At 37.7% G+C, this 24120-nt stretch overlaps 1 protein-coding gene across 1 annotated transcript in view; it reads right to left on the bottom strand.

Annotated features, from left to right (window-relative positions):
• Nucleotides 1–11112: 11112 nt before the first annotated feature.
• The window catches only part of LOC139717094 (long-chain-fatty-acid--CoA ligase ACSBG2-like), a 41346-nt gene continuing 28338 nt past the window's right edge, over nucleotides 11113–24120 (bottom strand). Inside the window, exons 9-16 of the mRNA XM_071628600.1 lie at nucleotides 19776–19827; nucleotides 17380–17515; nucleotides 15822–15931; nucleotides 14071–14221; nucleotides 13424–13563; nucleotides 12199–12436; nucleotides 11490–11543; nucleotides 11113–11207 (exon numbers count right to left, since the gene is read on the bottom strand). Of these exons, the coding sequence (XP_071484701.1) occupies nucleotides 11113–11207; nucleotides 11490–11543; nucleotides 12199–12436; nucleotides 13424–13563; nucleotides 14071–14221; nucleotides 15822–15931; nucleotides 17380–17515; nucleotides 19776–19827 (976 nt within the window). The remainder of the gene's footprint in view (nucleotides 11208–11489; nucleotides 11544–12198; nucleotides 12437–13423; nucleotides 13564–14070; nucleotides 14222–15821; nucleotides 15932–17379; nucleotides 17516–19775; nucleotides 19828–24120) is intronic.

The raw sequence follows: 24120 nt of genomic DNA, 5'->3' as shown, positions 1-24120 counted from the left end.
ACAACCACAAAGCTTGCCCAAGGCTTGCCTTACAAAGCAACAAGTAATGCAAGCAAACTGGAATCCAAGTATTGAAATACATTAAATGTGAAGGAAATGGCTTTTTAGTAGGTTTGAGGAAAAGTCTGCACAAATTTGAATATGTTAGTAAAGTGGCCTATTGGCAAAAGTGTTATGGCTGTGTCAGAGGTGCTACAATGTATATGAATCTGACACTTGTCTCTCTATTTATTTTGTGCAGGGATGACAAGTATTTTATGAACAGCATTACATTACACTGCAGTCTTCAAATGAGCAGAAATTAGATGATATGACTGGAACAGTGGAAAGAATATGACCACATTGAGTTACTAGGTAACAGTGTTATACTTGAATCAGTCTTCAATCATTATGAGAGACCCACGGGTAACAAAACGAATCAAGGTACATAGACGAGAAAACTGGTGTATCAAATTCAGGATTGTTTTGGAATTTCACTCCAATGTTGCCAAAGTCCTCAACTGCATAAATATGCAACTTTTCATTGAACTGATCAGCTAGTCTTGACACTGACATGTTCTTTTCTTGATTATCCCTTTGAGCCGTCTGAAGTACCTTGAAGCGTATTTTCATTGATTCTTTGCAGTTATTAAGAGATGCAAAGAACAATGTTGTAGAATGAATGTCCTTCTTCCTTGGCATGGTCTAATTGTTTCTGATGGCAAGATATGAAGAATGTACTTCTTGAAGGACAGAGCAGATGTCACATTTTCACCACAGCTGAAATTTACATGAAATTCACAAGAATATGTGAAAACAGACTCTGACAAACCTATTAATGTATATTTAATGTAGAACTGCATGTGTACTGAGATTGTATGCCAAGAGGTATACCATTCTACAAATTTTCAAAACTTGATTAAGTTTTAAACAAAATGATAAATAAGCTATGTTGGAATCATCATTTTAAGAATTTATTTCTACTTTATTTGCATGTGTCTGTGTGTGGTTTCTGTATGAAAAAAAAAAAATTATTTTAGTGAGATAAAGTAATATATTCTCATTTTATGTACGAGTTTGATGGACCTAAGACTGAGCATGACCAATGTTTGCTATGTTTAAAATGCAGCTACAATGTAGCTTGAGTGATAACTGTAAATGCTTTGTGGTGCAATGGAATCATAATTAATGTGGTATACTTTATGCATGAATCACATTGAGTGATGCTGTGTGAAATCTGACATGATGAACATTGCAGGGATTTTGTTTTCGCCATTTTTCTTTTTTATTTGTATTTTTGCTTGTCTTTAAAAGAGCATTATTAAAAGATGACTTGCATAATGCATTTATTTTATTCACAGCCAAAAAAAAAAAAAATTGCATGTCATGTTTGAGATGTTAAAATGTAATTCGGACATTTTGATATTGTTTGCAAACTATTTCACTGTTATACTCGTGTAATATTCACTTACTAGTTCTTCTCTCTCCTGAAATATTGAGAAGAAACATAAAAATATAAAATGCTATGACAGACATACATCACATGTATATGTGTGTTTTTGTGTGATCATATCTTCAGATCTTTATGTTTATATGTGTTACATAGGCGGAGACTCCAACCCCAAGCACCTTCTGATCTGGAGATTCTCCCGCCTGAAACCCCTAGCAAACGGGAGGCACCAACTTGATGTGCGCGGAAGCGCACATCATGAGCGTGAAGCGCGAAGTTCCTTGCGGCCGGGGTCCAGGGCCCTGGAAGCTCTAGGATTCTAGATGCTCTCTAGTGCTATCTAAGGCCTTTTTTTCAACATTCGATGACACAGAGTAAGAAATCATTTCAAGCGGGAGACACAGGGCCAGGGCGGGAGAAATTAAATCTCAAGCGGGAGAACGGGAGATTTTGCAAAAATGGGCTGTCGGCGGGAGATCTCCCGTCGAAAGCGGGAGAGATGGAGTCTCTGCATAGGTCACTCCATGGTTAGATTCAGTTTCATTGATTCAGTGAAATGTGCAAGAAGTATTTCTCGTTTAACCCTAACCAGGCCGGGCTTTTTGGGGTGTTCTGTGGCCAAGGGGGGTTGATTCAAACCCCCCCCCCCCGAGATTAATTATGCTAATATATGCATAAAATCATACATTTTGCTCTAAATCAGAAAGTAAAGCTCCTAGACTCCTAATTTTTGCTGATAACATTCTTTGTAGCATTCCTAACAATGTACTTGAAAAAAAAATCCGGTATCAAACTTAATTTCTTAGGTATTTTATTGTTTTATGAATTTCTTATGTGTTATCTGTTTTTCGACCTTTTGTTTTATCATTTTTTTGACCTTTTGTTTTATCATTTTTTTTTTCACAAAATTTATGACAGAACCTATTCCAAGCATAATTATGCTAAAATTAATCGATTTCAGTGTATGAAAGTAAAAATAATCATATCTTTATGAATAAGGTGAGAAAACTCCATTTGCATAGACTTTACACACAAAATCACATTTTTGAGCCATTTTTGGTCTGACAGGCATGTATAAAAGGTCGTGCAGCGTTGTAACAGTATGCACAATTTTTTGTGAAAATGGTGTAAAGATGCGCGAGACTTGAAAGTAAAAAGTCAGCGAACAGCGTGGTCAAAAATTTCGCTAGGCAGAATAGTCGCGAAAAATGTCGAGGGGGGGTTGATTCAAGCCCCCCTCCCCGGCCTTTTTAGGGTTAAACTGTGAACAAATTTAATCCCTATGACATCATCCCCTACAGCACTTCATATTGGTGCAGGTACCATACCCCTCTTACAATATATACTGTACAATATGGTAACCTCCCCCACCTGGGTTGCGCATCACTTCGGCATTGAAACTGGAGGAAATTCTTGGTTGTAGATTATCCATGTATAGATAATGATGATTATCATGATGATCATCATAAATATGGTGGTGATGGTGATGATGATGATGATAGTAATGTTAAAGGGACTGTACAGTTGTGGGTGAGGTGAGGATTTAGCTTTTACTGTTTTGCGAGATATTCAGAAACCACTCTATGAGATGTCTAAGAGCATGCAATTCTAAGGGGTATCAAAAGTTTATTTGATGAAAATCGGTTATGAAATGGCTGAGATATCCAAAAACAAGGTGAAACAAAAGAGATCCTAATAAAAGGCGTGGCCTATCGCCTTTTATTATTATCACCTTTTTGGATATTTCAGTCATTTGAAAACCAATTTTCATCAAATAAACGTTGAATCCTTAAAATTACATGCTCTTTCATATTTCATAAGAGATTTCTCATTATCTCACTTAGGAATGTTACAAACCTGAATCCCCACCTCAACCAGTACTGTACAGTCTCTTTAACTAGGAAAGCACTCGGAGAGCGCAGACCTCCACCAAGTAGCTATGCGTTATTTCCACAAGAGTATGATACAATACATCTATGATTTCCACTCATACACGCATGCTGGGAAAAAAAAAAGCCTTGTGTTTACTTCATCAGCTTCCTGCTGCGCAGCGCCTTGAGCAAAGCTCGCGTTTAGTGTGTGTATGCAGGGAGGTGAGTCACACCTCCCTGGTGTATGCAAACCAAATATTCGCAGCTTGAACTCCTAACTTCATTTACCCTGTTTGCCAAAAGATTAAAAAATTCTTCAGAAATTTATGAAAATTCTTGGATCACTAGCAAAATTTAATCATCTGTTCCTTGTGTCATTATCAACTTTTCCTGTAAGTTTCGTCCAAATTCGTTCCCAACTTTGTGAGCTATTTTACATACAGACAAGCAAACAAATGCCGGCAAAAACGTGTGTATGTGTGTGTGTTTGTGCGTGTGTTTACATTAGGGTGAGATTTTTGACGTTAACATTAACAGCACACAAACAGCAAAGAACACTGACTCAATCAAGCAAAGTATATGGCTGTATGTCAAACTATATGTATGTAACATTGGTCACCATTTAATTCCTTCATATAACATTATATATTTACATATATTTCTATTAATATCATATGTAACAAGCAACAATAACCTACTTGTATTATACATCAGGTATTGCAATCAAACATCACACATGAACGCAAAGTATTCAGAAAGTCGCCTATAATGGAAGTGCAGTAAACATTGTATAAGCCAACTTTGTGGTGACATGAAACATTCAGGTTTAGATTGATAAATGACAGTGGAAAACAGTGCAAGAACAATAGTAGAGTGCCTACAACTGAAAACTAATTCAGTCTTATGATAGCTGTATAGAAGAATTATTCCTTTAAAAGTAGAGAATAATGTTCCATTTGATCCATTTTAGCAATTCAGTGTGGTATTACTTCACACTGGCTACCGTTACTTGCCTTTAAATAATGGCTCATACATTTGAATACCAACACACTGCCATGATACGAAATGCATTTTGTCACACTCGATACACAATACCACTATCCAGGGGTCGCACGTAACTTTTTTTTTAACTAGCCAGGCGGACTACTTAGGATCAATTTTGACACTGAAGCAATATTTTGGCTAGCCAGACGGACTAGTTACTTCAGAATTTTATGATTTTTAGCTAGTCCGCCATGATTTTTGGGTGGCCAATGGCCAGCGGACCATCGCCAATTTCGAACCCTGCTATCTCATATACATGTACTTATTAACCAATGATTTATCTTCTATAAGTACAGGTATGGCATGTTCCTCCTGGTCAACTTACTTGTAAGGTACAGGACATCGGGATAATTAGACTGGCATTACAATCTGTTTGGATTTGTCATATTTACATCATTTTTAGCTTCCACCTCAGAAATGGTACAAGTAAACCTGCTGGTATATATCATAACATTTCTTGCACAAACATCAATATGAGGTAAGATAAATTGCTTCTGTGCAGTGCACAATATCTTGCAAGGTTCCTAATATCACAACACACATGACACACTTTAATATACAACAGGAAATGTTTGTGTGCGTGTGTGTGCCAGTGCATTTGGACATGCACGCATAGCATAAAACATCTTGACTGTAATAGATGCCTACCAAACTTGCCATGCTTTTCACAGTAATTACTCACTGTACTGGTGAGAAATGTAAATGTAATTGCTATATTGTACACCCTCCCCCCTCCCCAAAAATAAAAAGACATAAGGGGGGGGGGGGGGGTTCTGGGATATTACTACAAGGTAAATTAAGTCTCACCTCAGACTAGTAGCTGCTGTCCTATTCACATAAAATTTCTCATCTTAGATCAATTTACCTTCTGTTAAAGCCATGCTCTAATACAATGCAGAGTGTATGACTCCAGCATGAGCACAACCAAAGAAGTTTCACACCAACAAATTTCCTGCTGACATATTTCATTACGTGCATTCAAACGATACCTTCTTTGTCCCTTTGACCAGTAATAATAGGAGTGGTTACACATTACACCAAGAGTCCTTTGGACTCTCATCACAGAAGTCCATCACAAGACTGACCACTACAAAAGACCACTCACCAGCTTATCTTAATACTTATCCAGGAAGTTACAAGAAAGTTCTAGTTCACCGACATGTCATCTTTTTATCATAACAATGTGCAGACAATGCAGACTTTGACATCATGAGCAGAGTTAGGAACACTGATCAAATGTCAACATTAAACTCTGACTAGTTGACGAAGATTTCATATCATTTGGACAAGAAAGAGTAACCATTACACAAATCATCCACTAATTACTTGCATAGAACACAGTGACATAAGCACAGTCCAGGTGAGAATTAAGTCATATTACAAGGTATTACATTTATGGAACTAATTTGTCCTACAATCTGTTTTCAATTTTCACAAAATTAAACTCAGACACACACTATGTACAATGTAAGGAGAGGCACCACATGGAATTAAACACACACATTTTGTGATCTTATTAAGCTAAAATGACACATTAAATGGTGAGACTACCAGTTATCATACTGTATCTTGTTTACATTTCCGTCCTCTGCATGTGAACGTGGCGCCTACAGATTTGACTGTGTCATAACATGTGGTCTATGAGGAGCTAACAATATGCACACACTCTGTCCACATAAAGAGGCAAATTGTTCATTCTAATAGCAAAAAATTTACAAACTAGAATAGGAATGTATTCTATTGTGCAACACAGCAACAATCTATTGGTCATTCTCTTACACTTCTAGTTTTTGGTCACATCTACAACAGTTCTTCATGGGGTAAACAGTAGCATTTATTGAACTAGCTTGAAGAAGAGACGCCAGCATGTTTGAATGTTGTAATTTCTTCAGTCACCACCTCATTTATCATACCGAGGTATCAAACAAGTTTGTATCAGATACAGCTTTGCAGAAAACATGACATATCATGGGCGAAACCATAAAAAATCATTTCCAGATATCAAAAGGGAATTCTGAAGCTTTTCACTTCAGAAGTGCAAACAAGTATTTTGAAAATGATTTGCACTTACCAGTACTTCAAAATAATTGTGTACAAGACCCAACTCTATGAAGTGATTAAAATGTACCCAAAACATGCCAGCACCGAGACATACTTGTAAATTCAATATTTTCACACTTGAAATAAAAAAACAACCCTGTTACAATTGGCCGACTTGTAAAGAATCCATTCAGTTAATAGAATATCTGGCAATATGAATCAATATCATCTCAAATTAGAGATTTTCTTTTGAATTCTTTCCTCTATCTCAGGATTATTTTTCTCTTTTTTTTGTACTTTGGTGAGTACATGTATATATTTGTTAGTTGTCACTCACAATATTTTCAGCTGTTCACAGCACTTCCCTGCTATAGCACAGTCTGTAATTAGGGGCGGATCCAGGAATTCTGTAAAGGGGGGGTAATTATTATTTTTGGTGCCACTTCCGGGTTTTCATTTCATTTTTTTTCTTTTTATTTCTTTTCTTTTTAACGATAAATAAAGGGGGGCGTGCGCCTCTTGCGCCCCCCTCTGGATCCGCCACTGGTAATCTAACCAAAACAATCCAGATTTCTCAGAATTATATACAACACGGTACTGGTGCTGCAAATGAAGGCTGCATTACCCCTCTGTAAAGAGTGGTCATCTTGTATAATATAGTGAGAAATAAAATCATCCAACAGCTATCAAAAAATTCTGAAACAAAAGATGTGCCGAGGTATAGCAGGTATACAAAGGGTGAAGAAAGGAAACTGTATCATGCAAAAAGTAACAGGGGTGCGGAGTGAATTTATTGCAAATTGTTTTATTGACAGACATTATGTGCAGGACAGAGTAATCAACTCTCTACACATCCGACTCACACATATATTAAATATGGTCGGGCCTTCAATACACTTATAACTGCATAGCAGCCACAGCTACAGAGCAGCCCACTAATGTATTCAAATCATATGCACACTTTTTTAACGCTCAATATCCATGACGACCTGATAATGTTGGTAGAGGGTTGCCCAACCTACATATACCAACACTTCAGTCAGGCAAGACAATCTCCAGCTATGCAAATATAATCCAAGAAAGTAAATGAAATAGAAAAACCCATAATTGTCATTGCAACCAGCTATGGCCAGAGACATCCATAATTTGTCTATTGCCTCTTGTCAGAGAAAGGTCTACTGCAGCATTTCAAAACCAAACTTATACCCAAATTCATGTACAGACACTGAAGCTATTACAGCTTTTTTTTTTCCTCAATAAGTGTGCTCATAAGGGATAAAAGAACCTTCCATGCTGAACATTAAACAGCAATACGAACTCCCATCATGAAAATCTCGGAACCTCCTACTAGTTTTCCAAATTTCTTGTCTTGAAAAGTATCATCCATGTAGACCATCATGCAGCACTTAAATGCTATTTTCCAATATTTTCACAAACAGACAGATAGTCCAAAAATTGGCAACACACCTAGTCATTACCCCAATACAAGAGTGCAAAAACGATGTTATACAACTGTGGGATTCCACTGCCTACACAGCTGTATCTCACAAATGTCATTGATGGCACCATCTTAACCACTTGCAAATTGTTGTTACAGGTCCACAACTCTAGTTTAAAAAAAAATAGAGTCATATGACATAAACAATATTTTATAAGCATAATCAATGGGTATAACTTCAATGGCCAATTTAACCTCTCTTTGAAATTTAAACGTGGCAATTCTTTTTATTTATGAGGAGGAAAGATGGACCCCTGGATGATAGTAAGAATGCATCTTTTGGGTTTGTGTCACTAGTTAAAACCATGTCTGAGAACAGGATAGAATCTCACAGACACATAAGACTGAATTTGACGTCTTTGCACAATCAACAAAAAGCAACAATCAACAGAAATTTAAAAAAATGCACCAAAATCTCTTGAAATCATTACTTAATTCATATGAGATTTGAGCCATCTCATGCAATTGTTTTGAACCAAAATTTATAAATGTTCATAAATAAATATAAGTTATCAAATTCACAGCAAATCTAATCCATTGCTTTCTTGCTATATAACTTTCATCTCTAACATGCTGTAGTATGATCAACGATTAGTTTTGTGCAATGTCATAGGTCTGGCTTTGATTTTGAGTTAACAGAAAAAAGGTTGTGTTATAATCATACCCTCTTTCAAATCACTCATTAGTGCACAACAAACAAAATATAAATTTAATTATTTACAAAACATTAGTATTGAAATGATCCATCGTGGGAAATGCAAAATTCACAAACATCACATCGAATAATGTGATATCTATTTAGGCATGATTGATCCCATGATCAAGCAAATTAACAAATGCACAAGAAAAATAAATCATAAGTATGATTCCTACATACAATACTGGTAAAATAAATACAAAGCAAGAGCTTCAATCTATGACAGCACAAGTTTCTTTGGCATAACATGAAAAACGTCTAACATTAATAGTTTTTTTCGCCATAATCCAAACATTCATGACAGCACTGGCATTTTCAAAGTGCCGAGATTTAACTTCCATCTCGGCAGAATACCAGTATTGCATACTACCATTCATCGACACAATTGCCCCTCAAACTACCACAAAAGCAAAAGAAAACGAAGCAAAATCTAATTTGTATGATCATTATTACCAACTGATCTTGCTTCTGTTTACTTAGCTGTTTCATACCAAAGCCTCCCAAAGGTGTTTGGACCTAGCACCTCGCTAGCCTAAACCAATCCAGTTTATAACCATGCACCATCAAATCAAAGTACCAATGTGGATCCAAATTCTTAAAATACCTACACACTACAGGTAATTGCTCAAACAATGAAAATTCACATCTTGACTTGACCTAATAAGACAACAATCTTATCGTTATCATCCCTAAACAGGAGTACAATGACAAAAGAAAAACTTTTGGTATAACAGTTTTCAGCGTTATTTCAGAAATTTGACCTGACTTGAACGAAAATTAATTATTTCATGCATTTGCAAGCTTCTAACAGAAGAATAAAGTAAAATGATACACTTATTAATGTCTGACCACCTTTGATCTCTGGCATTATTAATGTCTTGTACAAATCTAAATCATTCAATACCTGCTGCAAACACATTACTGCAACAAAGTTGATGGTGCTTCTTTAAGCAGTCCTATGGCCAAATATGTGAATGGTGAACTCATAATTATGCATTTCATCTGGACTTCTGATCTCAAAATCTGACTGGGGAATTCCTCTCAAAGTCTGATACTAAGGGTATGTTCAAGGGCTCTAAAGAGACCAAAGCGAACTGAACCAAAGTGTACTGTACTGAACTGTGCCAGCATACCTCATGAGTTATTTGCAGAGGGGTTCACGCATTTTGTAGCAAAAGGGTCATTCACCTGGCACTTACAGCTGGCCCTAAAAAAGCGAATTAACTCTTTGCATTATGGCGTATGTGCATGTTACGCACATCCTCACCTGCGAACTTTTGGTACGCTTTTGGAGCACATTGGGAAGTGGTCCACTTTTTGCTCAGTTCAGTACAGTATGGTACATTTAGGAGCAATCGAGCATTCCTCTGGTGCGTGTACAGTACAATACAGTTCGCTTCAGGAGAGCACTCAAATGCACCCAAAGTCAATGGACATTCCAATGGACATTTCAATAATCATCCTATAAGATTTAACATTTGACAGACAAATCAAAGAATGACCAATTTTCAAGAAAAAAAAAAAATGAATAAGAGTACTACTAATACTCCAAGGACCCAAGAATGCCCACTGGCCACATCACATAATGGACTTAACATGAGAACAAATTAAAACATATAAAAATATATGGCAAGAAGTAATTTTCATTGTTGGCTATCCCTGCTGTGCACACTAAGCATGCGTCTGTATTGGTCTTTGAAGAAAGCATACATCATATGTCATCCTTGTTTGACGCAGCACTAAGAATTATGATAGTTGACTGCTGGATAGAGATTTCATTCTGTATACACATGCATCACCATAAACTTTCACATCAACAAGTGCCTTTCAAATCTTGAATATTTATATCCAAGGATATTTCATTCCCTTTTTCTTTCTTTTTCTCTCACACTCATTGTAGAACAGAAGGTGGCAAATTTTCTCAGTTACATGGCTGATGTACTTTAAGACACAAATGCAATAAACACAATGAATTCCATCAAATTCTATTATTTTCTTTATCAGTGCATCATGTCTATGCATTCCTGAATGTGCAAATGTGAATGTGCAAGAGCTAGAATCATTCCCATGACAGAACTTGCTTAAGACATCAAAGCAAAATGTTATAGCATTTCTTTCCACAAGAGTGTCATTATCAACTAATAAAGTGATGCACTGAAGACTGTTTCATCGTTTTCATGTATTTACAATAATATTGTCCACCCATAGTATTACACAACACACCTACCATACATATACAAACAGCCCTTACACCTTGAAAATTTCTTTCAAAATGCCAAATGACCAAATAAACAGCCTACAACTATTCCAACACTCTCTCAAATTGTGGACTGGATGAAAAGTTAACTCTTATTTTTCAACAACAACAACACAAATCGACGCAAATAATCTGCCAAGCATCTGTATATACTATTTATAGCATCAAAATATATATATGCCATCTGGTATAACATTTATGGTACAAATTTACAAAAATCATTGAAAGGTTTTAAGACGAGGACTAGGGTAGTTTCCTTTATCAGACAAGTCTGGGTTATTCCCTCGGTGTTTCAGCATTCTCATAGAGACCATCAATCTGGGCTTTGTACATCTTGTTGACGATGGGTCTCTTCAGTTTCAGCGTTGGCCCTGGGTTACACAGAGGAGAGGAATGAGACAGAGGTCAATGAACTAAAAACAAATCAAGGAGCATCAGGACAGTTTCTTACATCATGATGCTAAGACACAATTCACAACACATTATCATCAAAGTTGCTGAAAAGACACCTTTAAGGCGCAGTCAGACTGGCAAAAGATCAAGAAGATTAAGTTCAATATCTTTAAGATCTCGAAATTTTGCCAGTGTGACTGCAAATTTCCCGCAAAACTTCTCGCAAAACTTCCCATTCCAATTAGGGATATTTCCCTCACCCCCGCCAAACTTCTTGATCTGTTTGCGGGCGGTATCTTCAAAGCGCGAGGCCACTGTCGTGTACAGATGTTCATTGTTATGTCACAATCACTAGCCATGGGACGCCGCATTCTAACTTCTTTCTTGCGTGCCAGTGTGGCTGCATGAGAAAAGATCGCGAAGATTTCACGATGTTAAACTTATCAATCTTTTGCCAGTCTGACCGCACCATAAGAGCACCAACAATACACTTGACTCATCCCAGAGAATTCCACGTACGGCTGCCACCTCTGACAAGCACACATTAAAGCAGCCTGGACAAACATCAGTTTTGAAAGAGCTGTGAAACACAGCAGCCAAGCAAAATTCGCTTTTGATATTACACAATACATACTGAGATCATGCCTAAAACAGAGTTGGCAACACTAATACACTTGTACTGTATAAGCTGTCATGTTCACGTAAATATATTTTCACGAAAGAGGAGATCACAGACTATTACCCTGGCGCATGGCGAAATTTTTGCATGGTGTTAAATACGCAATCCAACTGAGCTTCGCAAAATTCACAAAAATCAAGTTTCGTGCCGCCATTGTTTCTGGTTTTACAGTAATCTCAGGGGCTTAGTACCGACTGAAGATTGAAGTTTCATCACACAGGGGGTGTGCAGCCTGGTCTGTAGCAAGATAGAGAAACACAAGGACTGAATCAGAGACTATCTAAACTCACCCAGCTCTCCCCCTGCTACTGAGAAGTCACCGTCCAGGATGGTCCACTTGTTCACCCGCTGCGCTCGCGACGTGGCTGACTTGTTGTACTCGTCGACGCCCCGCTGGATCTCCCGCTTGACGAGATCATCCTTCTTCGCCTCCTCCACCGTTGTGGCTCTGCTCCCGATCTCTTTCGTGATGGCTAGAGCCTCGGAATTCAGATCGTTTGACGGCACACCGGCTTCATCGGCTGTCACCTGTAGGAAGAAACAATCACAGAGGATTCTCACAGACTGACGGGTGAAACTTCTACCAGTTCTACAGATTTCAATCAATTTACACAATTCAGCTTCAACAAAGTAGCAAAGTTTGATCTCATAGCCATTCATTACCATGGGAAACTGCTTCTAAATAACCTAACCTTTTTGCCAGAGGCATTTAACCCTAAAGGGGCCGGGCTTTTTTGGCTACGCTCAGACCGGGGGGATGGATTTCCGATCGCGATGAAATTTTGCATGCGTGAGACCAGCGTCATAAGATTTTTTGAAACAATCAATTTCTAATCTTAATTAATTATGCAAATTACGCTCAAGATGATATTTTGGCCTAACTAAAAGCATTGAGAGTCTAATTTTTGATCTGTAAATCTGTTTTAGCATATTCAACAATTGTACATCACAAAAACTTCCAAAACTCATTTCAATTCTTATGTATTTTATTGTTTTCAGAATTTCTTATGTATTTCTATGTTTTTCAACTTTTGTTTTTTCTTTGTTTTTTCATTGGAAATTGTCACTGACCACTTTTCTACCATAATTAGCACAAAATTAATCAATGAAAGTGATTAATTGTGAAAATAATCAGGTTTTTATGACTTTCATGACAGAGCACTGTTTTCCATAGGAAATGTACACAAAATCACAAAATTGTGCCCATTTTGGGGCGACATTCCGTTACAAAAATGGGCGTGGCTTCGCAAAAGTATGCGCGGACGTTGCAAATTTGGTCTCAAAAGTTGCGCGAGACTTGAACGAAGAAAGTCAAGAAGCCTCGCGATGAGGCCTTCTCGCGTTACAGAATTATAGCGCAAAACGTCAAGGGGGGGCGGATTCCGCCCCCCCAGCCTGGTGCTAATCATTGAGGTAGCAGAGGGAGGTCGAGATAAGTAGGGGGGAGTATGGGAGAGGGGAAGGGGAATGGTAGTAGATAATAAAGGGGTAAGGATGGTGATAGAGTGTAGCTACCTTGAGTGTGATGAGCATGGAGAGGAATTTTCGCTTGTCTCCGATCAGCATACAGTTACTGATGATGGGCGTTTCCTTTTTGATCATATCCTCGATGGGTACGGGGGGGATGTTTTCTCCTCCCGCTGTGATGATTAGCTCTGGGGAGGGATATCAAGATGTAACATATCACCGTTTCATTAATGTGGTATACTACTCTGCACACATACATACAAACATATACAAAGACACATAAACATAACTATACACATACATACACACATTAAAAAAAAATAGACATGCATGACTTGAACAGAATTCATACTTGGAATGACTGCTTTTGCTAACTTAGAGAATTTTCAAATGATCAGAAACCATCCATTTTCAATGTTCATTGATGATTGGACACATCCCTGACATAGATTTATAAATCTTTGACATTTGACATTTTGCCAAGTGAATATTAATGAATCAAAAAGAACATGAAGGGCTATCAACAAATGACTACAAATTGCCACTAGGACATAAGTTCCTAGAAAAGGCTGTTTAAAAAATATAAAGCTCTTGAAAGGTAGCATCTACGACTATTGCACCCAAGGAGCTGGGAACGACACCCAACTCATCTACCCGCCCTTGATCCTGCCACCACACCCAACTCATCTACCTACCCTTGATCCTGCCGGTGATGAAGAGGAAGCCGTCCTCGTCGATGTAGCCCAAGTCTCCCGAGTGCAGCCAGCCGTCCTCATCAATGGCCTCTCTTGTCTTCTCCTCCATGTTGAGGTATCCCATGAAGATGTGACGTCCTCTGTAACACACCTACACATCACGGTCACCATGGAAACGATAACAAAGATGATGATGTTTGCAACAACACCGCAGACAATGATAGTGGTAATTCTACAACCTATAATGACTATTACCGATAACTGATAACTACTGACAGACAATACCAGTAATATAGTACAGCAACAGCAAAACTAGATGCATAAGTGGAAGTAAAACAACCGACATCAAGTGATCTGCATTACATTTTCCTAAATATTTATGATTAAAAAAACTGGACAAAGCAGAAGAAACATAAATTAAACAAGAAAAACAACAATAACAAATTATAATACTGTGCCTTTCACATAAGATAATCAAAGCTTACAATAATGTAGCATCAGCTATAGCAATGACATTGATATAGATCTGTGGCTGCAGTAATAGTCATTAATATTGTAACATCTTCATTAATCATTACCAGTATTAATGGCAGACTCAATCTTCCTCTTCACAGTTCATATAAATCAAACCAGGTTAAAATATCATCAATCTGTTATTGCTACAATTTTTGCCATGCCCAGTTGATTGTATTGCTACAATAATTGCAAAATATATATGTCTGAATAATGTTGCATCTATTTCAATTGTTCTAATTGACTGTAATGAGGTGTATGCTTCTGCCTCGTTCTACATTTCACATATTACAGCAGCGGAATCTATCACATTTAAAACCTTCTGAAGGTACATCTGTAACTGTGATGTCATTTAAAACTGCGATGTCATCTAAATTGTGCATGACACAAATGAGGTTGTGGTCTGTTTAAATGATAACGTTGAAAATACACCACGGTTGACCAAGGTCCTTATTAAATCATCAAATGTCAAAATTGTTTGCTATGACCCTCAATACACAGAAATTTTTTCTAAACAGTTCCCTCAATAGTGTCCTCTTAATGGTGTCAAAATCCACGGCAAATTCCAAACAGAATACTGGAAGCAACTAACATCATTGACACACTTTATCCTTTAATCAGCTTAATCCCATTGATTGACCTACAAGATGAAAGGCTTAGACAGCTTCTAGCTGTCAATAAAGTTGACCTATTACATAACATCAACAAAGACTCATATATGGAGGGGCAGTTGAAACGACTGCAACACATGTTAACGTTCTTTCATACTTAGCAAATTTCACCCGGGTGAATCCTATAGTATGAAAGGTCTTAAGGGTGAAATCCCACGTACAATGCTGGGTGAAATGTTACAACATGTACCATTGAACTGTCCCTGGTAAACTCTCGAGCGACCCCAGGAACTCTGAGGTCACGCTGTCAAGTGAAATGCATTGTGTATAAACTCTCCAGTGAAAAGCACTGTACACCTACAGTACACCTACAATGTCTTGCTGGCCGCTTCGCACATGTGCAATAATGTTTACTTCCACTGCAGAAGAGTGGACAAGAGAAATTTAACCGAGAGGTCATTTGCTAGTTCGAAAGAAATGTTTTGCACATGTTCCCCCTTTGATTACCCTGTTGAATCTCTTCGGTGATCCCTCAAACGACTAGCATGAAAGGGGTATTGGAGGCAACTACGATGAAGGTAAGATTGAGGTTTATATGTCTGCTGAGATTAGATTCACTTTTATTACCTCTCCATTGTTGTCCTTATCCGGGTCTGAAATCTTGGTCTCTGCTCCAGGAAAGGTCATTCCCGAGCTGCCGATCCTAAATCTCCCCGGGAGACAGAAGCTGTGTGGACCTGTAAGAGAAAAGGTGGTACAAAAAGACATAAGGAAAGAGAAACAGCATGATAATCGAACATTCCATTACACTCGGCTGGAAGAGGGGTCAAAACAGGAGAGAAATGAAAGGTCATGGTTCAATAGGGACATGCTACTGAGCTTTACACACCTATTCAAGAATACTGTATATGCCATACATTTTAGCAAGTCAAATTTTTCGCAAATTGGGGCTTCCCAACAATTTTGCGAGTGGCTGAATTAACAATTGTGGTGTACAGTGATGAACAGTAAAATGTATACAAGCATGTAACACCAATGTCAAGATCAGAGTTGATAATTTCGCGCATTCTTAATTTTGAATAGTACCCACTCGCAAAATTCACCAAGATAAAAACCTCATGAAATATATGGCGTATACAGTTTATCTCTGACTCTTACACTACCAGAGTTACACAAATTTTATGACAATATAAATATGAATTTGCTACTGTCAGGTCAGCACATCTGTATACTTTGAGCACCTAAGATTGGAATTTTATGACAACCTATATCTACATCAAAGAAAATAAAAAATCAGTACAGACAAGAGAGTGATGAGTGCCGGAAGTCTGTGCTAAAAGAAAGGCCTCCTCACAAACATTATAAAAGGGACATCATGAACTATTACTAGAATGACATGGCAGCATCAAGAGCATACAAGGAACACCTATTAACGATCAGATATGGAGTCAGACTTTGTGAGAGTCATATACTGAAGTTGGAAAGCCAGTGTTCATGATATGTGAAAGGTACATCAACTGTGCTTTCAGACTGTACCACCTCTTGTACTGACACTAGTCTCTACGTTCAACTTTACATAGATAGATTAAGTAAAATCAAGTAAAAAACACATTGACAATTTCATGAAATTGGTAAAAACTAAGAAAGCAAATCAAGTTTTCATAAGGTAATTACAAAATAGCAATATGAAGGACACAGTGACAAGACATTTGCTCCTGCGAAAATTGCTCCGGTCTTATTTTCTCCACGGACTTATCTTTGAGGGTTAGGGTTGTGATAGGGTTTTAGGTTTAGTTTCATGTCAGGATTGGGATTAGGATTAGGATTATTCTTTGGGATAAGTTTATGTTTGGCTTAGTGTGCAGATATTTCATAGGAGCAATTGTCGCCGCAGCAGCAGTAATTTGTCTACCATACTACTGTATACGCCATATATTTAGCGAGTCAAAATTTTCGCGAATCGGGACTTCCCGCCGATTTCGCGAGTGGTTAAATTCGCGAACGTGGAGTACTAAACTGAACGAAGAAAGGTATGCGTGTATGTCACATTCATATCGGGATCAGAGTCAATATTTTCATGTGTCTGTAATTTCGCGAATAGCACCTGACTCGCGAAATTCGCGAAAATAAAAACCTTGTGAAATATTTGACTTATACAGTATGCTGTCGTCATCCACTCACTCACCTGTACTCTCGCTCATGCCGTATATGTCGTAGAGCTGGATGTTGATACTCAGGAAATATTCCAGTGTTTCCATGGAGAGTGGAGCTCCTGCTGAGAAGCAATAGTTGCACCTGTCCAGACCCAGGGCAACTCTTGCCTAATTTGGCAAAAAAAAATAATCAGATTGTATAAAATGTACCTGCATAAATCTAAAATTCAAATTCATTAGTTTATATACACTATACACTGTATGTGTCAAGAAGTGTTAGAAGTATGAATATAAGTGCACACACGTACATTGTATGCCTATGCATACTGTACACAGTTATACGCATCCTTGCATGCATACTGTATACGCTATAATTTTCGCGTACATAAATTCTCGCGAATTGCCGCTGTCACACATTTTCGCGAGTGGTTAAATTCGCAATTGGGGGACCAGAGAAAATATGAAGTGCCAAAGAAAGTGTGAATTTTCAACTTACTGGCAAATAAGAATGATACTAGTTATACACTGCATGAAAAAAACTTACCAAACTCTGCGAACTAGTAAGTTAGAATTCAACATTTTTGAAGTGGTTAAGTCCATCGCGCTAGATTTCTGACGAGTGGTCCCCTTGCGATAATGGATTGGCTCTCTACAGTATTCGTAAGTAGGCGTGGACGTGCGTAAACAAGCTTAGCCAGTATGGTCTGTTCGGTAAGCCGTGACATGGTATACTAGTACTGAAATGTTCGTATCATCAAGGCAAGGGATTCATTTTGGAAGGTAATATTTTCCAGTGTTGTTAATTTTGCGAATAGCTCCCGACTCGCGAAATTCGCGAAAATAAAACCCACGCGAAATATATAGCGTATACAGTAATATATCTGTATGTCGAGTGTGTATGTGTGCATAAATTAACACTGTAATTATAAAGTTGTTTTTGTTTCATCACAACAGAAGTCTTGGTACCTCAGAATCATGTGTGCACTGTTTACAATTCATTTACACTCAGGTTACAATCAAAAGTCTTGATTTTTACATCTTTACATATATTTTTTTTTCAATCATTTTCATCACAGAATGTTTCCTGCTCAATGTCTCCAATCCATGACAATTAGTACAGAGAAAGAATGTTCCCATTATTTATGCTAATTTTGGGGTTTGATTTAGGACAAGTGTAGACCTCTTAATTCAAATACCACATCTTAAACCATCAGGGTATTATAGAAAGTTTATCAACCCTCATGACTGGAAAGTGCAGAGCCCTGTTAAGCTCATCCAGATATGACTGGATAAGACTTGTGAAAGACATCATCACTTACAGTTGAAACTACTGTTTATAAGTTTCAGAAAGATGTCAGAAACTTGGGTTGGGAAAATAAGACTATCTTATCTTGGAGGAGTATAACCAAACTCTTGAATGGTGGGTGTTTCATCGTATATCACAGTCCAAATAAATCACTACCAGATAGATCTATTGTATCTTGTACTGCATGGTCACGTATCAAAGGTATCGCCTCAAAAGCTTGGTACTGGTAATCATCAAATGTATCAAAGCTTTCTTTCTCGACAATAAAAAAAAAACAACAACAGAGACAAGACGGTGAAAAACAGGATCAAAGTCGAAGTCCCGTACAGAGTCCAGAAGGTTCAACAACACTTGACTAAAGCTACTTGCCATATCACTGTATAATGTACTTTGCACATGAAACATAAAGTGTGGCACATGTCATGTAGGTAGCTATGAACTCTAGACTTTTTACAGACATTTCAAACTCATCATCCTTCCTGCTTTCAAGTTACCTTCACCATTATCAAACCCAGCCATGATGATCTATGCAAACAGGTACCCAGGAAGAACACACAGCGTGCCAATAAGAACATCATATCGGTCACCGACAAACAAGTCTAAAGTTTGTTAAGGACCACGTCATCATTGTAAGCTGTTCCTAAGGCTGATGGTCTAGCCCTGTTAGTTTAACCTTTGCTTAAGGAGTTTAACCTTCAGTTAAGGTTGTGGGAGCACACTTATGAGTAAACAGGACAAAGAAGTGTCAATGAGGACTTGGCTACACGTGTACGTGTGGTAGCATCAGTCGATACTGTACCTTTTCAAGAGAATCCAAAGTTCAATTGTTGAATCGTTTGATCACCTCCACACCACATGTATGTCACAGAGGAATGAATAGCACGGCAGGACAATTCTTTACTTGCCATTGGAAGGTTTGTGGTTCAAGCCCCAGCTGACAAAGTACTGACATCTTTCGACAAGATATCACATTAATATCATCCGTATTCACTGAAGAGCAAGTTAATGCACAAAAGTGTATGATGATGTTGTATCTGAGATTTGAACCCAGGACCTATAACAGGTCAGGTGCCCAAACCACTAAACCACAAGTCTTTCAGAGACAATGTATGTAATACTAACCTTTCTGAACACCAGCATTTCAGCAAGAGACCATCCCCAAGGAACTGAAGATCTGTAAAACGCAAAATAAAATCAATGTTTGTTTTTTTAATCAAATATGATTCCAGAGGGGGACAAATCAAGCTGAAAAAGATAGGATTGTATTTATCCATCAATTGTATATCACATCTCTCCCAACCTTCACATGAAAGAGGTGCATTGTCAGACAAGTATCTGTGATGAGCTGGCAAGATTCTCAAATTATCCTTAAAGGGATCATATAGTTTTGGTTCAGACCTAATTTCAGGTTTTTAACATTTTTTTGGTAAAATTATGAGAAACCTCTTATGAAATATGAAAGAGCATGTAATTGCATGAGGAATTCAACATTTATTTGATGAAAATTGGTTTTGAAATGGCTGAGATATCCAAAACAGAGCAATTTCTAATAAGTGTGGGACCAACACTTTATTATGATCGCTTTGTTTTACTTTGTTTTTAGATGTTTCAGTCATTCCAAACCCGATTTTCATCAAATAAACTTTGAATTCCTCTTAAAATGGTATGCTCTGCACTATTTCATAGTGTTTTCTTGGCATCTGGCAAAAAGTTAAAAGCCCAATTCTCATCTCCACCAATACTGTACCATCCCTTTAAACCCTAGGTGTGCTTTGAGTGCTGATTGGCACAAAAAAAAAAAAAAAATCCACAGCATCACACACACTGTCCAAAGTCCCTGGCACAGATAGGGTTACTCTTAATCTGTGGATAAACTGAGCATCAACCCATCCTCATGTCACCATGTGATTTACATAAATTGTAAGGGAAGACAAAAACTATCTGAGGACACCTGCATGTTATGCAATACTGGTTTACACACATGCATGCACACTGATAAGGGCTAATATAACTGACATTTTGATTCTGCCCAGTATTCCTGATGTTTTTTAGTTAAAAAGCAAGTGGTATGATACATCATGTAAATTTTTCACTTCACTATTTTAAAACATCAATATACAACCTGTAGCAGTAATCTACAATAGCCTATAAGCCAGTTCGGGTTTCACTTTGCACATAAGCAGAAAAAGGTCATTTGTATCATAACAACATGCATGCTGGTATTTAAAGTCACCGAGATTTAAAAGCATCTGTGATATAATGACTACTCAAGTAATCTTCATGAATGGTGCTTGACAGCACATCCACCTTTTAAACAGCAAAGGTGGTAAATGGCAATATTAATAGAAAGAGATTCAATAAATTGTTATGTAAAGCAAGCTTATGCATTATGTCCCTTTGAAAACAAGTGAAGTGCCTAACCAACTGAGAACAAAAAAAGGGGTCATTTGTATCCATGTGCACATGATGAGTTAACTCCAAACTGACTTATTCAAAGGTTCATGCATTTACAACTTTAGACTATAGGCACTAAGGCCCAAATTCATGAAGGTGATACAATCTCTGTCCATGGTTTAAAACACATGGTTTAAAACCATGGACAAAGACCGTAGTTTTGTATGGGGCGCCAAGTGTTGCATGGCCTATTTCGTTACGAAATCAGTCATTTCGAAGATGAAATATTCCTTTCGTTATGAAATGTTAACATTTCATTGACAAAATGACTGATTTCGTAACAAAATAGGCCATGCGACATTTGGCGCCCCATACAAAACTACGGTCTTTGTCCATGGTTTTGAACCATGGACAAAGAATGTACCACCTTTGTGAATTCAGGCCTAAAAGTTCATCACAAGCTACTTGGACAGTGTAACTACAAATAAAGATTGAAGAGATCACTGCAAATCACACAGAAAAGACAGCACACAGAAATTCAACAATGTGGTATATTAAAAGCAGAAATCTAAAACAGGAGTATATCTCTGATATGCAAGATCCTCTGTGTGTACGCCTACAATGTAGTTTTTATCTGTATTTTCAACTATCTATGAGTACACATGCACTATGAGTTATCAAAAATACATAATTACTCAGTAAAATCTGAGATCTAATATTTGTATCTGCAATGTACATTATGCAAAACATACAAACAGCACATATCACTTGACAAGCATGCCACATACAAGTAAACAACTAACGGATATGATTTCCGCCCCTTGGAATAATTATGCACCTTCAACCTTGTTTTTCACAAATCTGCACCCCACTACCTTAAGACTATGACCCAATGTGAAGTACAACAAAGGGACTACATTAACTAAACACTAACAACAACCATCATTACCCATCAAACATGACCCAGAAAGAATTGTGCATTGGAAGGTGTGGGAGAGTGACTACACTTTGTTAGTCATATGATTTACAGCCATGTAAGTCTGATTCCCTACACAAACCCATGACCGCTCCCATTCCATCCCAAGGACAACAGTAAACATGGGAGGTCATCTTCACACCAATGAAGGATGGCTCTTTCTAATCACAGAAACCATGGTATCTCCACTTCACATAACCATACCGGACGGTTCATATCCTATCCACACACACATTGCACACTGAACTTATGACAGTTTGACGTATTGAGATTAGAAAATGACACCTGCCCCAAAGTGACTGTACTTTCACTCATTAATTTCTACATCATTATCTCTATATCTCTCGTTGCAAATCAACCTGTCAGCTCTTGAATTTTTTTTCCCTCTCTGTGGAAAGGACAGGGGCACAACAAGGGCATGACCCAAATGTGTAACCTTTCCATGGAACCTGAAGTCCCCATACATGGCAATCATGTGTGACACACACCTCAGTGGCGGATCCAGAGAGGGGGCGCACCCGGCGCACGCCCCCTCTTTATTTTTGGTTAAAACAAAAGAAATAAATCTTTAAAAATTGGGTGGGTGCTTGACCCCCTTTAAGTTTGAAAAAGCGCCTCCCCTTAATGGGATTCCTGGATCCGCCCCTGCACCTCCAGATGATAATTAAATAGAGAATATTCCTGAATGTACAACACAGAGCAATCAACACTGATTGATTACATGGCCAGACACTAGACTTTCAGTAAACCCACTTCACAACTGCTACGAACAAAATTCACGGGAAGTCCTATTGTATGTCACGGGAGAACAACCCTCTCAAAAATACATGGAATAACATCCTACTCGGTGATAACATCATCATGTACGTGTACAAAATCAAAGGTTGGGCAAATCTAAACACAAATACAGTGCACTACCAGCCACGTCATGTTTAAAGTGTGTTGAATTCTATAAACTTAACAGCCAGTGCTACACACACCCATATGGACTCCAATTTACATTAACCTGTCACCACAAGACCATACAATGATTTGTTTTGTCAATGTGTTTTTTTTTCCCCCAATATTCTCAGCCATTGGACAGTGTCATCCTACATATAGCCAGCATGTAACAAATTGCACACATATCTTACTGTGGAACAAGTTATAGGAAATACTGGCTATTCAAAGCATTTTGTACAGTATCCTGAATTCTGCTAATGAATACCACACATTTAAATGAGATTCTGTACTTTTTCTGCAATGAGATTCAACATGGATTGATAAAATATTCTTCAGAATCTCTCCACATATTATTTGACAAATTTTGCTTTGCTCTTTAACATAAAAAAGAAAACAGAACAGGCAAGTTTCATTCAGAGAGAAAAAACAAACAAACAGCAAAATATGACTACCACATCAAACTCAGTAACACATGTCAACACTAACATTCCAATGACTTTTCTTTCTCATAAACTTGTGGTATCAGGGCATGGCAATTCAACAGACAAAACTTTCTCTGGCAAATACTCTGAAAAAAAAAACAGTTGCTAGGAGAAACAAACCCCGTAATGATAAGCAGGATGAATGAAACAAATGAGCTGATGTTAGCATGATTAGAAATATGTCACAGCAGCAAATAGCATGCAGATTTTCACCACGCTGGCAGTGTGGAGCTCCAAGCTTTGACATCCACGCAAAAATGGAAATAAAACTAAAAAGCTCACCTGTGCACTTTATTAGGCCGTCTGGGCTTAATGGGGCTATGAAACGATTTGCATGGTATACAAAATGGAACAAAATATAGCATCAGCCAAACATGGTAGATGGAAACAGAGACAAGCATATATAAATAAATAAATAAAGCAAGAGAGATAAAGAAATAGTAGAAGAGAGGAACACACAATACGTATATAAAGAGAACAAATGAAAGAATCAAGAGAACAGAACAAAGAGAGAAAGAACAGAAAAATTAAGTGAGAGATAGATAAAAGATAGATAGAAAGCAATATAAAAAGAAAGGAAGACAGATAAAGAGAGGGGAAAAGTAGAGAGAGAGAGAGAGAGAGAGAGAGAGAAAAGATATACAGAAAATGGTTATTGGACAAAGAAAATAAA

Source organism: Diadema antillarum, unplaced genomic scaffold (assembly GCF_040938485.1).
Source record: "Diadema antillarum isolate AM-2024a unplaced genomic scaffold, OU_Dant_1.0 scf00000071, whole genome shotgun sequence".
NCBI lineage: Eukaryota > Metazoa > Echinodermata > Echinoidea > Diadematoida > Diadematidae > Diadema > Diadema antillarum.
The sequence above is the reverse complement of the archived record's forward strand: the minus strand, read 5'-3'. Positions and strand labels throughout refer to the sequence as shown.